This window comes from Mchenga conophoros, linkage group LG3 (assembly GCF_057382185.1).
Source record: "Mchenga conophoros isolate Kocher_MC1m ecotype Shallow Benthic linkage group LG3, M_conophoros_male_GT1.1, whole genome shotgun sequence".
Lineage (NCBI taxonomy): Eukaryota > Metazoa > Chordata > Actinopteri > Cichliformes > Cichlidae > Mchenga > Mchenga conophoros.
Window position 1 is genome coordinate 28,709,077 of NC_140528.1, and position 15,990 is coordinate 28,725,066.

A 15,990-nucleotide genomic window follows, 5' to 3' on the forward strand; every position below is an offset into this window, starting at 1 on the left:
TCTTTCAGTCTGTCAGTATTCGCTGTGGTTCATGTTTCCAGTACACAGAGTCAGAGATCTCAGTCTCTGTCTCTGCGGTCACTTCTGCTGAGGCTAAAGCATCATCAACATGCATGTTTAAGCGTACGTTATGAAAGCAGGTACACGCCTCGGTGGGATGAGCTGTTGTCACACAGTACGTGACAGTCTTGATAAGATCAGTTCAGCTCTGTGCTGCTGTCTTTGTTCTTCTCTGTTTGCCCTTCAAATCATCTTCTGTTGTTTTTGTCTTTAATGAAACGCCCACGTTAAACTGAACTGAACCATCGATCACATCCTGCAAACGCATTGTTGCACGGCCTGATGACCTTCAAAGAAAAGCTATTAAACTTCTGACACTGGTGCTTTGGTTGAACACATCAACCAACCTGAATCCCATTAATCACAATTCCTACTAGAAATATTTCATAAAAGTCAAACAATTATTCTGGGCCCATAAAAGGTCAAATGTGGGCTCTGGGGGTATGAAGTGACTAGAGGTGGGTGAGAAGGCATAAGATTAGAATTTATGATTAAAGATCTTCTAAGCCATGTTTTTAGGTGTAAAATGTAGAAAACGTTTGGAAACAGCAGATAATGAGCTTTTTTTAAATTGTCGTATTAAACTTAAGTAATGACAGAGTGAAAGCAACATTATCACTCTGCCAGTCAGTCTGTATCTCCACCTCACCCTGTAGTCAATGAGAGATGCTAAACAGCTGCACTCAAACTACAACACCAGCGTTCAGCTGAACCAGGTCTGTTTTAAAAATGAGACACTGAGTCTCAGCAGGACTACCTGTGGCATCAATAGTTAAATAATAAAAACTAACGGCTCTCCTTCGATCTGCAAAGACTCATTGGAGTTCTACCTCTGCTTCTTCTCTATAGCACAGCTACATGCTAACCACACAGTTCTCTAAGAGACGTCCTGTTTTCTGCGCTGTAACTTGAGGTAAACCTACGTCGTTGTGTTGACACAATCTTCAAGTTTTGTGATTGGTCTATTCCATACAGCCGACTCTGTTTTAATGGATGAGTGAGAGAATAACTTCAAGGATGAGGAATAATAATCACAGTATAAAGACTCACAGATGGCAGAATCCTGGAGGGAGATTGCTGAAAGTGCTGGAATGAACCTGAGCAATGAGCATGTTTCAGGCTCTACAGAGACACAGACACATCAGACACGTCTTTCTGAAGCATCGTCTCCAGGATTAGAGTAACTGCTATCATCAGCACCCTCATAACCAAGGCACAAATATCATATTAGACAAATACAACCTGAGTAAATAACCAATGCAATTTTTAAAATGAGAATTTCATTTATTAAGGCAAAAAGTTATCGAAACTTAACCAGGCGCTGTGTGGGTGTGCTTCTCATCAGTGGAGCGTTTGCTCAGGCAGTGAAAGTGTCACCAAGGAAGTTGTGAAGCTGAAGACGTCTACGCTGCTCAGACTTAAAGCATTCAGTCACCATGAAGACCCCGTCTGCCTCTCTGCTCCTTGGTGAGTCAAATGTTTATCTACTCATTGATTCACGATCTGAGCTTCAACACACACTCGCAGAGGAAAAAACACATTTACATTAGAAATAGAGGACACCAGACTATCATCAGACTTAACTGCATCAATTAGAGATGGTATTCATTAGAAAATACCAAAAATCGTGGGCCAGAGCTAATAATAACTGAAATCAGGTGTTTTTAATCTTATGACCGCAGACTGCTTTTAGAAACATCAATGAAAGAATGGACCTTTCTAAAGAGCTCAGTGAACACGAGGCTAGTACTGTAACAGGGTCATACCGTTGAAACACGTTGGTTTGTGAATTTTTTTATTCTAAATGTTGTCTAAGGAGCTTGGAAAGAGCGTCTGGACTTCTTTAAGTTCCTTTAAGGTGTTTCATCCAAGCAGCTTCTTCAGTTCTTGGGTCAAATGGTGGAGAGTGCCAGATTTAAGCCCTATGGGACTGTATCCCCAAGAGGGACATGGACCCCCTATTGATCCTAATCACATGAGCCAAGGTGTGAAAACGGGTGTAGGTCACAATCAGCCAAGGTTTCAGGTGAGCTCATTGTGAAACCTAGCCCCACCCTATCATGTGATTTCCTGAGGTCAGTTAACACATGGCCCACATACCACAACGAATTTGGTGGCCCAGATCAGGTTAGCCAGAGGTGGCCCACACATGGGCCAGCACAAGGCCAGTTGCAGACACACTGGTGGCCAAGTGTGCTGACAATCAAGCCAAACACCAACATCATCAAATATACAGTTGAAACCAGATATTTACACACTCTTCAGATAAAAACACTTTTTTTAATTGTCAAACATCAAATCAGACTAAATGTTGATTTTTTTTAGAAAAAGATTGATAAATATAAAAAACATATTTGTTGAATATAAGAGTAAAGAGAGAAATTGTTTGTATTTCTTAATTGCAAATGGACTCAAATTGTATTCAAACTGAGCCACACTTATGGAGCTCCACAGTTCTTTTCCTGGTGTTTTGGTTGACATCTCCTGATGTTCCCATGTCACAGAAACAGGCTCTGTGTTTTGCCTTATATGCATCCACAGCTGTGCCACCAGTTTACTCACATGGACTCTACTAACCAATCAGAAGCTTCTTCAGCTCAGAATGGAATCGTCTGGAGTTTTCTTATTAATTAACAATAAACTTAGTGTATATGTACTCCTACATTTGATGAAAGTGATAAAAATAGAAGCTCTGTCTCTCTTTATTCTGACATTTAACTAATTCGAAAGATATTTCAATATTTATTTATCTAAAACAAAACAAGTTTACTCTAAATTGATGTTTAAAAGTAAAAAAAAGTTTTTATGTTTTTTCCATAAAGTGTAAACATCTGGTTTAAACTGTGAATATACTGCTGTGTGTTGAAATTCCTCTTGTTTTCCATAGAAATATACTGAACAACATCCAAAGCATAATATATAAAATAACATCTACCTGAGTTTTTTCTTTGAAAGAAGCTCCTTATGTCCATTGTTGTGTTCATCAGTACACAACTGAAACCAATTTAGAGAGTTTGTTTAGCCGTGGAGGGTAACAACTGAAAATATGAAATGTAAGCTAAGACTCTCTAAAAAATCAGCATTGCTGTTCGGCTTTTTATTTATTCATTTGTTGATTCACCCGAAGAGCAAGTAACGCAACCAAGTGATCAGTTTGATATCAATATTCGTGATACACCGTCATATTTACATTATTAGTTCAGTACGAATGATTTGCTTTGGTTCCTGGTCGAACTTAAGCTCTCCTCTGTCTGCAGCAAACTCGCAGGCAACAGCTTCTCCCCCCTCGCTCTCAGTCGCCTAGTGCCTGAGCTCGGATCATACCAAAATTAGGGGGAATTTACAACTGTACACTATATGCTTCGAATATTGTGTGTAGTTTTTGTTTTATACAGTTGTCAGTCAGGCATCTAACCATGAAACAAATTACACTCCAAAAGACCCCGGGCTTCTGCCCAGTAAGCCACCCCCCTGCTCCACCGATGGTTGACTCCAAATCTCCCGAACACTATGTCGATCTGAGAAAGCAAGACCGAGACAGCAAGACCAAGACCAAAGTCTGTCAAGACCAAGACGAGACCAAAAGTGGTCTGAAACATCCAACTCTAGGGTCTTCTAACTAAAATAGGAAAATAGGTACATAAACAGTGCCATCATTGTCAGACCTGGCCCACATCTGGTTGACATACACCCTGCCATGACACCAGTCATTCAGAAGTGCCAGCTTGATGCCGGATCTGGGCCAGACCTGTTTTCTATGAGCCTGGGTCACATAAACCAAACCATAATCGAGCTAGATGCGGTATGCCTCTGGCAGTGTCATAAACAGTGCCATCTATGTCAGGCCTGGCCCATATCTGGATGACTTACCATGCCAGACGTTAGCCAGCAGTGCCGGCTTGACACTAGATCCGGCCCAGACCTGTGTGCTATGTGGGAAGTGAAATTATTTCACAGTTTAAACATTTAGTAATTACAGCAGCTCAGCCAGGAAGTATCAGACCGGTATCTACAGTTACAGAAGATAGTCATCGAGTCCCAAGGCACATGGTGTGAAAGGTCAGGTGAAAGGCAGAGCTCCAAACATCCTCTTAACATCAGCACAGACACTGTTCACCAGAAGTGTCATCAGAATAAGTTTTTTTTTTCTTTGGGAAGTGAGAAGACTAACTGCTGTAGTTTGAAAGCTAAATTATTCTCTTGATATAAAAATAGAAACTGCACTAAAAGCTCACATCCAACATTTCTGAGCCTGAAAGAAGAACGGCTCATGCAAATACCAAATTCCCTTGGAAGACCCTTCCAGGGGTAACTTGTCCCTAATAACCAATGACCTCTGACCTTTAGTGACCTCTGACCTCCTGTTGCAGGTGTGTGTGTGCTGCTGCTGTCTGCACCGACTGTTTCTGCAGGTGAGTTGATGATGTGAAAACAATCAGTGAGACTCCAACAAGAACACAAATACACTTACTGTGTGTGTGTGTGTGTCTGTGTGTGTCTGTGTGTGTGTGTGTGTGTGTGTGTGTGTGTCTGTGTGTCTGTGTGTGTGTGTGTGTGTGTGTGTGTGTGTGTGTGTGTGTGTGTGTGTGTGTGTGTGTGTGTCCTCCAGTGTCTCTGTCTGTCAGTCCAAACCTTCAGCAGGTCTTCAGAGGATCTTCTTCAGTGTCTCTGAGTTGTGTTGATGATGGACAGACAGCTGATGGATGGACAGTGAAGAGGACCAGAGGAGGACCCACTGAGGACTGTGGAGCAGCTGCAGGCTTTGGGAGGGTTCATGGTTCCTCCTGTGTTCTGGATCACTCCGTCTCCTCTGATGGACGTTACTTCTGTGAGAACTCATCTGGACAGCAGAGCGATGAAGTGTCCATCAGTGTTTCAGGTAGAGACAGGGAGATGTTGCAGCTGTGTCTCTGTGCAGATGTTTCCAGATGTTGGATACATGTCTGTCAGTGAGCTGAGAGTGTGAGACTGTCACTGTGGAAGACAGCAAGGTGCTCATTCAGACAGGAAGCAGCTCGTCTGAGAGGAGCTCTTGACTCTGCTCTGTTTGTGTTTCTGTTGTCAGATAAAGTTGTGATCCTGGAGATTCCTGCACTTCCTGTGTGGACAGGAAGTGATGTCACACTGCGTTGCAGAGAGAGGAGCGGTGACACAGCTGCTGCTTATTTCTCCTTTAATGGACGTCATGTTGGAGCTGGAACAGCAGCAGAGCTTGTCATCAGAAGGGTCAAACAGTCTGATGAAGGTCTCTACTCTTGTGCTACTGAAGCATTTGGATCGTCTCCCCAGAGCTTTCTGAGGGTCAGAGGTCAGAAGAGTGACATCACTTCCTGTTTACAGACATGATCTCCTGATAAAATGATTGAACCGTCTGCATCACTTCTCCTGCAGATCCTCCTCAGCACAGGAGCTCAGACTCCACTCCTCCTGTGAACTCTTCTGCTGACACTGCTTCATCACCTCCTCAGGGTCTCACCTCCTTTCTCACTGCACTCATAGCAGGCCTGGTTCCTGTGGTTCTTCTGGTTCTGCTCTTGGTTCTAGTTCCACTTCTTTTCCACTGCAAAAAGCAAAATGAAGCAAATGGTACGTCACATTGACTTTATATCTTTTATTTTTTATCACAACAAGGAGCCCAGCTGCTGCAGTCTGAGGCCAGATGTTTCTATGTTGGTTGATCTCAGCTGCTCCTTTAAGAGAACTTTTGGTTTGATAAAGCTTCAGATGTTTCAGTGAGTGAAACAGCTGGACTACAGGTAGGCTAGCTGAGCAACCAGACTTATTTCCTATGCAGTCATATTTCTGAAGTGTGATCACACTGAGGTTTGGAAACATCTGACTGAAATGATGGAAAGAGGCTTGAGGTTGTGGGTTTCTGTGTTTCCTCTGAAGGCTGTCTGCTTTGACCTTGGGGTCAGTTACCTTTGTCTGGAAATGGCTTCAAGAACCTTCCCACAATGTTAACAAATGTCTCTCTAAAATCACTGCTGTCTTTATTGTTGGTATTGTGTTAACACACAGCTGAACGCTCCAGACCACCAAACTGCCAGAACATCTACTTCGTTACAGGTGAACCAGAATCAGTCAGAATCCGTCAGTGTGGCTCAGTATGAGTCAGTATGTTTGAGGTTCTGTGTAGACTGCAGCCGATTACAGATTTGAAACATCATCTGTTTGTGTTTCCTCTGCTTGTAGTTGCAACATGACCTGAGTGTGTGTGTTTGCATTTTCCAGATACACATCAAGCTGATACACATGTTGTCTACTCTGACGTGAGGATTCTCACTGCAGGTACCAATGAATCAAATGAATTTTGTTAATTTTGTTAGATCAGGTTTTTTTTTCATAACAATAAATGTGCAGCACAGCGGAGAGAAAAACAGAGCAGATCAGGGAAGAAGGTAGGAAATACAAAATGTAGTCAGATTAATGGGGCTGAACACAGATTCACACCACACTTTACAGGATGAAGGGGTATAAATACTTTTTCAAGACACTGTACATAGAACACAAACATCTGGATGGGAGTCCAGCAGCTGAGCCAAGACCTGAAGGGGGTCGGTATGAGAAAGTGGACTGTTGGCAAGAGGCGAGTCACAGTTTAACAGATTTAATATCACAGAATGAGGATCGATGAGAGACTTAAGGGTTACGACGACTGGGAGAAAGAAACTGTTCTGATGGCGCTTATGTCAGGGTGGTGTCACAAACAGTTCACATCTGGGGTGGGACGGGTTCAAGAGCCCGAGAGGCTGAAGGTGATTTCTGCTCTGGTGTCAGGTTGCTGTGGGGAAAGGCCACAGAGCTCTGAGTTAATCACTTCCTTAGTAACTGATGTGGAAGAAGAGAAAAGAGGCTTGATCTGTTTCACTGCAGGAAACTTCACCTCTTTGAATTTACATGCAGTGAGTGAGAAGTTAAGCTTCATGTGTGTGAGCTGCCTCTGGCAGTCTGAACCTACACATGACTGCGGGACACGTATGATGCTTCTTACTCCTTTGTTGTTTTTCTGTGTGTGTTGCAGAGCAGCCAGCTGATCCAGGTGTTGTGTATTCAGCACTGAGAGCAGGTGACATTTACACACAAATGTAAAGTTTTCAATTCAATTTTATTTATACAATAAAACACAACAACAATCAGCTCATGGTGCTTCATACTGTAAGGTGGACCCTAGAGTAATACGTGCAGAGAAAAACCCAACAATCATATGACCCCCTATGAGCAGCACTTTGGCGACAGTGGGAAGGAAAAACTCCCTTTTAACAGGAAGAAACCTCCGGCAGAACCAGGCTCAGGGAGGGGCGGGGCCATCTGCTGTGATTGGTTGGGGTGAGAGAAGGAAGACAGGATAAAGACATGCTGTGGAAGAGAGACAGAGGTTAAAAACAGATATGATTCAATGCAGAGAGGTCTGTTAACACATAGTGAGTGAGAATGTGAGCCCCTCCTATATATATATATATATATATATATATATAAAAAACACCCAGCACGCCCCTGCGGGCGGTTGATCCTTCAAGCTCGGGTCCTCTACCAGAGGCCTGGGAGCTTGAGGGTCCTGCGCAGTATCTTAGCTGTTCCCAGGACTGCGCTCTTCTGGACAGAGATCTCCGATGTTATTCCCGGGATCTGCTGGAGCCACTCGCCTAGCTTGGGAGTCACCGCACCTAGTGCTCCGATTACCACGGGGACCACCGTTACCTTCACCCTCCACATCCTCTCGAGCTCTTCTCTGAGCCCTTGGTATTTCTCCAGCTTCTCGTGTTCCTTCTTCCTGATATTGCTGTCATTCGGAACCGCTACATCGATCACTACGGCCGTCTTCTTCTGTTTGTCTACCACCACTATGTCCGGTTGGTTAGCCACCACCATTTTGTCCGTCTGTATCTGGAAGTCCCACAGGATCTTAGCTCGGTCATTCTCCACCACCCTTGGGGGCATCTCCCATTTTGACCTCGGGACTTCCAGGTTATACTCGGCACAGATGTTCCTGTACACTATGCATGCCACTTGGTTATGGCGTTCCATGTATGCCTTGCCTGCTAGCATCTTGCACCCTGCTGTTATGTGCTGGATTGTCTCTGGGGCATCTTTACACAGCCTGCACCTGGGGTCTTGCCTGGTGTGATAGACCCCAGCCTCTATGGATCTTGTGCTCAGAGCTTATATATATATATATATATATATATATATATATATATATATATATATATATATATATATATATATATATATATATATATATATATATATAGGAGGGGTGGGGCCATCTGCTGTGATTGGTTGGGGTGAGAGAAGGAAGACAGGATAAAGACATGCTGTGGAAGAGAGACAGAGGTTAATAACAGATATGATGCAGAGAGGTCTTGCTGCTGCTGCAGGAGCAGACTGATCAACACTGACTTCTTTTCTTTGTTTGCGTGACACATGATTGAGGTCCGTTCTCTCCGCTGACACACCTGTGTGTGATAACCTACCTGCTGCTCATTAACCTGACTCCTCCAGCCACTACTTAGAGCATCGGCTCAGTGTTTCTGTTTGTTGGATCAGTACTACTTGCGTCAGCTGCCCCGGCTCTTTTCTACTCTCGTATTCTCTTGGCCTTTCTCCTTACTGATTCTAATCGCCTGTTTCTTTGTATGTAGATTTCCTTGGACCTGTCCCTGATTCTGCCCTGGATCCCTGAGTCAGCATTGGACTGCCTTCAGATTATACAGAAAGCTGATGCATTCTGCTCAAACATTACTCCAGTTTTGGCTTCTCTTCATTGGTTGCCAGTAAATGTTAAACTTTTAGTCAGAACTTTTAGAGCTCTTCACGGTGAAGCTCCCCAGTACATCTCTGACCTGTTTAAACCTCACGCTTCATCCTGAGCACTTAGGCCTTCAGGTCACTGTTGGTCCCACGTACTCGGTTCAAAACACCAGTGGATTGTGCTTTTCAGGCAGCGGCACCAAGGTCGTCTCCCCCGCTGTGTTTACGCTGAATCCACTCAGTGTCTTTAAAAAGCAGCTGAAGGCATTTCTGTACAGACAAGCTTTTAATTAATTCATGGTTGCATATTATTATTTTATTGATACTTCTGCTTTTATTGAGGAGCAGTTTGTGGTTTTTATCTGTGAGTGTGTGATCTACTGTGAACACATTTTACTTATGGTACTGTAAGGTCATTAAGATCAGACGGGCTGCTGTGAGGAGCTGACATCATGTTTGTCTCTGAACAGGAAGCTGAGGACACCCTGGGCCTGATGGACCTTCATCCTTCCTCTGCTCCTCTTCTTCATGCTGCCTGTGCTTTAGTCTGTTTAAAATACAGCTGTTAGCTGTCACCTGTGCACACAGTAACATCTGCTCAGGAAGCAGGTTCAGTAACTCTGAGTTTCCTGTTGTCACCTGTGCAGGTTTCAGACTTGCACACAGACACTGTGTGCACCGTGCTGCACTCTAACACACTCTCACACTGATGGAGGCTGCAGGCTCTTTAGCACAGAGGTCCTCTGACTGCCAATCCACAGTCTCTGATTGGTGGGGACCCGCTGCACCCCTGAGCCTGAGATGAGCCGACAGCGCCCTCTGCTGGTTTCAGTTTGAGCTGCTGCTGATCGTCCACAGACCATCGTTGTTCATTCCTTTTCCTCCTACATGCTCTCCTTCACACTCTTTACATGTTTGTACTAAAGATCAGGAGTCATGGCTTTCTGGATGTGTGTCATCTGTTGCCATGGTAACTGACCCTGTTCAAGTTATCCTTCTTACTGGGACCAAAAGCTGAGTTTCCTTCATCTGAGGATTAACAAACTCAGAGTTTCACTCAAACCTGCTTCCTGTAAGAGAAACTGTGTGTGTGTGTGTGTGTGTCTGTGTGTGTGTGTGTGTGTGTGTGTGTGTCTGTGTGTGTGTGTGTGTGTGTGTGTCTGTGTCTGTGTCTGTGTGTGTGTCTGTGTGTGTGTGTGTGTCTGTGTGTGTGTGTGTGTGTCTGTGTGTGTGTGTGTGTGTCTGTGTGTGTCTGTGTGTGTGTGTGTGTGTGTGTGTCTGTGTGTCTGTGTGTGTCTGTGTGTCTGTGTGTCTGTGTGTGTGTGTGTGTGTGTGTGTGTCTGTGTGTGTCTGTGTGTGTGTGTGTGTGTGTGTGTCTGTGTGTCTGTGTGTGTCTGTGTGTCTGTGTGTCTGTGTGTGTGTGTGTCTGTGTGTCTGTGTGTCTGTGTGTGTGTCTGTGTGTGTGTGTGTCTGTGTGTCTGTGTGTCTGTGTGTGTGTGTGTCTGTGTGTCTGTGTGTCTGTGTGTGTGTGTGTGTGTGTGTTTGTGTCTGTGTGTGTGTGTGTAATCTTTTTTGCTTTTGTTTTTCAATGATTTTTTAAAAATGTTTTCTAAACGTTTGATTGGATAAAAAGAATAAAACTCTTTGTTTGTTTTGGGGAACCTTTGTATCATCATTATCAGATCTGTCCTGTGTCAGTGGAAGAATCAGCACACCTGTCTGATGTTTCCCTCTGAGCTCTTTATTGTAAAACATTTACAGGTCTGAGCTCCATCAGAGTACATGTGGGTCCGACCTGCTGCTGTGCTGAGCTGCCACAGCCCTGCTGAGGGAACAAGTCCTGGTCCTGAGCCAAAGTCCAGTCTGAGGTCTGAGAGACTCTGTGTTCTCTGAACTGTTCAAATATCTCTGTGTGTAGTCACACTGAGAGTTTTTTATCATCACACTGAATAAAATAATAATAAGACTGCAATAAAAACATTTCAGTCTCTAAAATCACAATAATCATGATCTATACTGAAATCCGTCCTGATTTAAATTCTGATTACCGTATTTCCCAGACTACAGAGCGCACCTGAATATTAGCCGCACAAGCTAAAATCAGGGGAAAATCCTGTTTTGTACATACATTAGCCGCACCTGACCAAAAGCTGCAGGTGTTTCAATGTTGACTTATCATATGTAAGAGAATATGCACAAAGGGAATTGTCAGCAAAGAGATGGCTGTTTGGAGACACACCCCTTTTATTAATATTTTGAAAAACAAGTTATGGGTACATATTTGCACAACTTTTTAGGTATATGTACAAGTAGTGGTAATTACAAGTAGGAAACATGTACTGTGCTTCATAAATGAGTAACAAATGTAGTACGTAACAATAACCTACAGCACACCAGAAAAATAGATTCAGACTACCTTTTAGGCTCAGGTGCAGCGACACGGCTTTAACAAGAAGAAAAGTCAATCATTCACCATCTTTCTCTTCTTCCTGCGCACTGAAACCACCAAAGTCCTCTCCTCCAGTGTTGGAAACGAACAGGCTCAGGATGGCTTCGTCATCCACTCTCAGCTTCTCTCCTTCGTTGTCACTTTCAAAACCAAAGAAATCCTCGTTGTCAGTGTCAGAGTCGAACACCCTCAGAAGGACCGTGGCGGTGTCCTCCTCTCCATCATGCAGCAGTCCAGCCCTTCGAAACCCGTTGGTGATCGTGGATGTTTTCGCACTTTTCCACGCTGTCAGATTCCACCGGTGGAGTTGAGCATAACTTGCTTTTCGCAAGTTTATCACCGCACATCATCCACGCCTCCCGCTGAACGTGTAGCGCTACTTTGAAGTTTGTTTTTCGCGCTACTTGTACGGCACTATGTTGTCTGGCGGATGGACATGTGACCAACACACCACTCTTGAACCCCAATACTGTGTGTCTGATCACATGCCCTTCCGCCAGGCAACGTAGTGCCGTACAACAGTGGAACAAACAAAACAAATCGTCTTACGATATCACAAAAATCATGGACAATCCATAGAAAAGCCGCACCTGACTAAAAGCCGCAGGGTTCAAAGCTGGTGCAAAAAGTAGCGGCTTATAGCCCGACAATTACGGTATAATAATCATGATGATCATTTTGGCAGTGCTGATGCATGCTGGACTCCTGCCTCACACAACCTCAGTGAGGAGTTAATAATCCAAGTTAACTCCTGCAGGAGGAGAATGTGAGGATCATGGGTCGATCAGATGATCATGAAGGAGTCCACAGTTTTATGATTTAGCTGATGTCAGCACTGACAACATCAAAAAAACAAATGAACCATCATCTCCTCATGAAGTGGATTCAAAGACTGTTTGGATTTACAGATATGGCTGTAAAATACGATGAATATCAGATAATCACCAACTGCAGATGCTGATCATCTAAATCCATCAGAGTTCATCACGACTGAAGCTTCTAAACACATTTACACATCAGTGTGTCCAGCTCCAACTACACACTGTTGTTCTTTGATTTGAAGCTTCAGATTTATGGAAAAACGTGTGTTGGGATCAGCACTTTAGCCTGCATGCACTCAGCTCCCTGTTTGTTGGAGAAACACACGGTTTACACAGGCAGAGGGTCAAAGGTCACGGGCAGGGCTGGACTGGGACAAAAAATCGGAACACACACATGTAAAGGAAGCACTCAAAACGTGCGGCTATCCTAAATGGGCGTTCTTAAAGTCAGCAAAGAGGCACAGAAAAGAAGACCAGACACCAGCGAGGGAGGATAAGAAGGACAGACGCATGTCTGTGAAGGTTCTCAGTCATCCAGGTCATCGTAGTCTATGGAGCTTGGAAAGAAAAGCGTCTGGACTTCTTTGAGCCAAAACAGGAGAAATCTGCTCTCTCTTTCTAGTCCCTGTCAGGACTCTTGCTGCAGCATTTTGGATCAGCTGAAGGCTTTTCAGGGAGTTTTTTGGACATCCTGATAATAATGAATTGCAGTCGTCCAGCCTGGAAGTAATAAATGCATGAACTCTGTCAGTGCGCCCCAGGGTGGCTGTGGCTACAATGTAGCTGCCAGTGTGTGAATGTGTGTGTGAATATGTGGATGACTGGATATGTAAAGCGCTATATAAATACAGGCCATTTACCATTTACCATGAACTAGTTTTTCAGCATCACTCTGAGACAGGATATTTCTAACTTTAGAGATGTTGCACAAATGGAAGAAAGCAGTCTTACATATTTGTTTAATATGTGGTCCTCTTTGCTGACTTTACAGTGTACAGTGCAGCGAGGAATGCTCAGACCTCTACATTGGAGAGACCAAACAGCCACTTCACAAGCGCATGGCACAACACAGAAGAGCCACCTCCACAGGACAAGACTCAGCAGTCCATCTGCATCTTAAGGATAAAGGTCACTCTTTCGAGGGTGCCAATGTTCACATTTTGGACAGAGAGGACAGACGGTTTTAAAGAGGAGTGAAAGAAGCTTCTATGTCCACTGTGAGCGACCATCATTGAACAGAGGCGGGGGTTTACGACACCAACTCTCTGCCATCTATAATCCAGTTTTGAGATCCTTCCCAGACGCCTTAACGCCCACTCACATCCTGGGCCATCTGACCTCAGGAATTCGCATGATAAGGTGGGGCCAGGTTTCACAATGAACTCACCCGAAACTCTGGCTGATTGGGACCCACGCCCAGTTTCACACCTTGGCTCAGGCGATTAGAGGATCATCAGGGGGTCCTTTTGTCCCTCTGTGGGGGGAAACTGCCACTAGGTTTATATCTGGGACTCTCCACCATTTGACCTTAGAACTGAAGAAGCTTCTCGGATGAGAGGTGAAACGTCTTCAAGCAACTTAAAGAAGTCCAGACACTTTTCTTTGCAAGCTCCTTTGACTACGATGACCTGGATGACTGAGAACCTTCACAGACTTAACCCCGAAGAAGTTAAAGTTCTCATCGACAATATTCTACTAGCCATCAAAATTAATTCTTCTATGCTATCGGTTCAACAAATTCACGATCACATGGCAAAGTATGTGAGTATACCAGAAAGCTGAGTTTTGAGTTTGTGAATTCAATTAATGAAATAGTGCAGAATGAGACAATGTGTGAAGTTAAAAATGCACCTCGGCACACCCTGATCATAGATGAGAGCACAGACATAACAGTGCACAAAATGCTAGTCCTGTATATTAAATACAGGGAGGAAAATAACGCCAACCATAAAACTGTGTTTGGTGGCATCATCCAGCACGGCTATTGTACAGGCAATAACTCAGTTTTACACCAAACATGAACTAGAAATGCAGAGAATGGTGATGCTGACCTCCGATGGTGCCTCAGCAATGCTAGGAAAGCACAACGGAGTTGCAGCTTTAGAAAATACCACACTTAACTGAACAACACTGTGTAGCCCATAGAGAGGACTTGGGCATTGATGATGCGTGGAAAGATGTACCTTTGATGCGTGATGTGGAAACTCTTCTTAGAACAGTTTACTCCACTTTCTCTAGATCCACCGTAAAGAGGGGAAAATTGGAAGACCTAGTGTTAAGGTTCAAACATTGAGGAAGGAGAGTACAAACAACCTGGTCCAGAAGAGCTTGGTCAAACAATTGATTCTAATGAAATACACGCGTGGGAAGACCAGCTCCGTTCGCAGACAGCGCTGATCTCTGACTTAATCAAAGCATAAACAGATATTTTATACCATCAGGGCTTAAATTTAATGACGCCCCCTCAACGTCAGGTCCATTTCATACATAGGTCAGATCAAAACCACAATGACTTTTAACACAGTTTGAAAAGAACATTGTCTTCGTCTTCATAGCAGATGTTTCCTGTCAAGCTTTCTGATTAGCGCTTCTTCAAGACTGCAGACAATGTTTTGCAGTGAGCGAGCACTTCTGCAAGCCCACAATTACAAGCAAACATGACATGTCACGACCTTACGTGGCCCTCTGTGTCACCTCTCACCTACTGACGCTCACAGTCAAACAGAGGCCACTGTCAACAATTTACTAAAACTATAGATGTAATATAAATTGAATAAATGTTTTAACCAACTGATACTACTTAAAACTCAATACAAGAATATGAACATATAAAAGATAATAAAAATGACCTGCTACAAGTGTTCTGTAAGCATGTATTGCAGTTATCCTTCCATGTTCTAGTTTCCCTCAGCATGTATCACCTGGACAGTCACGCCAGTGAAGCTTAAGACCCTTAATGAACCGAACATCAGCTCAAAATAAGCACAGATATGCAATGTGTATAAAATAGTTATAACTGCATCTGGAACACAAGGTTAATATGATAACAGTATGCATAAACATCTTAAGGCCATCTTAAAGCTATCTGTTACTTTGTTAAAGCAATGATCACACTGCAGATTATATTGTGCTGGTAAAATACTTTTCTTCATCCCCACACTAGCAAAGGTTCTTGATGAGGATGCACTGTCATTCAGGCCTCTGAGTGAAGTGCGATGGCTGTCGCGGCACCAAGCTGTGAATGCTGAGGAACTACACTGTGCTGGAAGAATACTGCAAGAGAGAATCCAGTGATAACAGAGACCCAGTGGCAAATTACAAAAAGCTAACCAACTTCAAGGTTGCTCTCACCTCTCTGGGAGATGTTTTGGGTGAGCTGGCACACCTGTGTCTTTCTTTTCGAAGATGCAACCTGACTGTGATGGAAGGGCACTGCTTGGCAAGAGCAAAGATTGAGAAGTTGCGTTCCCAATACTTGACAGAGAAAAGGGTGTTAAGTGGAGTGACCGTGTCAAAGAGGCGATGAGGGCCTCATCTGCTGATGAGATTACTCGTGTTATTCGTAAGCTTTGTGATCACTTGGATGCTCGTTTTCCAGAGGATGAATTAAAGGAGTGGTCTGCATTTGACATTGAGGCATTGAACTCAGACATCAGCTTTGAGTATGGAGCAGGAGACATTGCCATGCTGGCAAAGAAGTATGAGGCCATTCTCCACTCTCCACATTCAGTGGAGGTCATAAACAGTGAATAATTCTGATTTCAAGTACATAATGAGGCACAAACTTAAACATGGGTCAATCAGCACATTCTCAGATATGGTGGCTGCAACGCTAAAATGTGAAGAGCTAAAACACATCTCACAGCTTGTGGATATTTGTTCTACGTTTCAAGCATCCAGTGCAGA

General features: G+C 43.8%; 1 protein-coding gene across 1 annotated transcript; it reads left to right on the forward strand.

Moving 5' to 3' along the window:
• The first annotated feature begins 1,496 nt into the window (after window positions 1-1,496).
• On the forward strand, window positions 1,497-15,837 carry LOC146577999 (uncharacterized). Its single transcript, XM_085267746.1, has 8 exons — window positions 1,497-1,527; window positions 4,431-4,472; window positions 4,670-4,939; window positions 5,126-5,368; window positions 5,452-5,646; window positions 6,082-6,129; window positions 6,295-6,351; window positions 15,683-15,837. The coding sequence occupies exons 1-8, from the start codon at window positions 1,497-1,499 to the stop codon at window positions 15,835-15,837; spliced, it is 1,041 nt and encodes a 346-aa protein (XP_085123872.1).
• The last annotated feature ends 153 nt before the right edge of the window (window positions 15,838-15,990 follow it).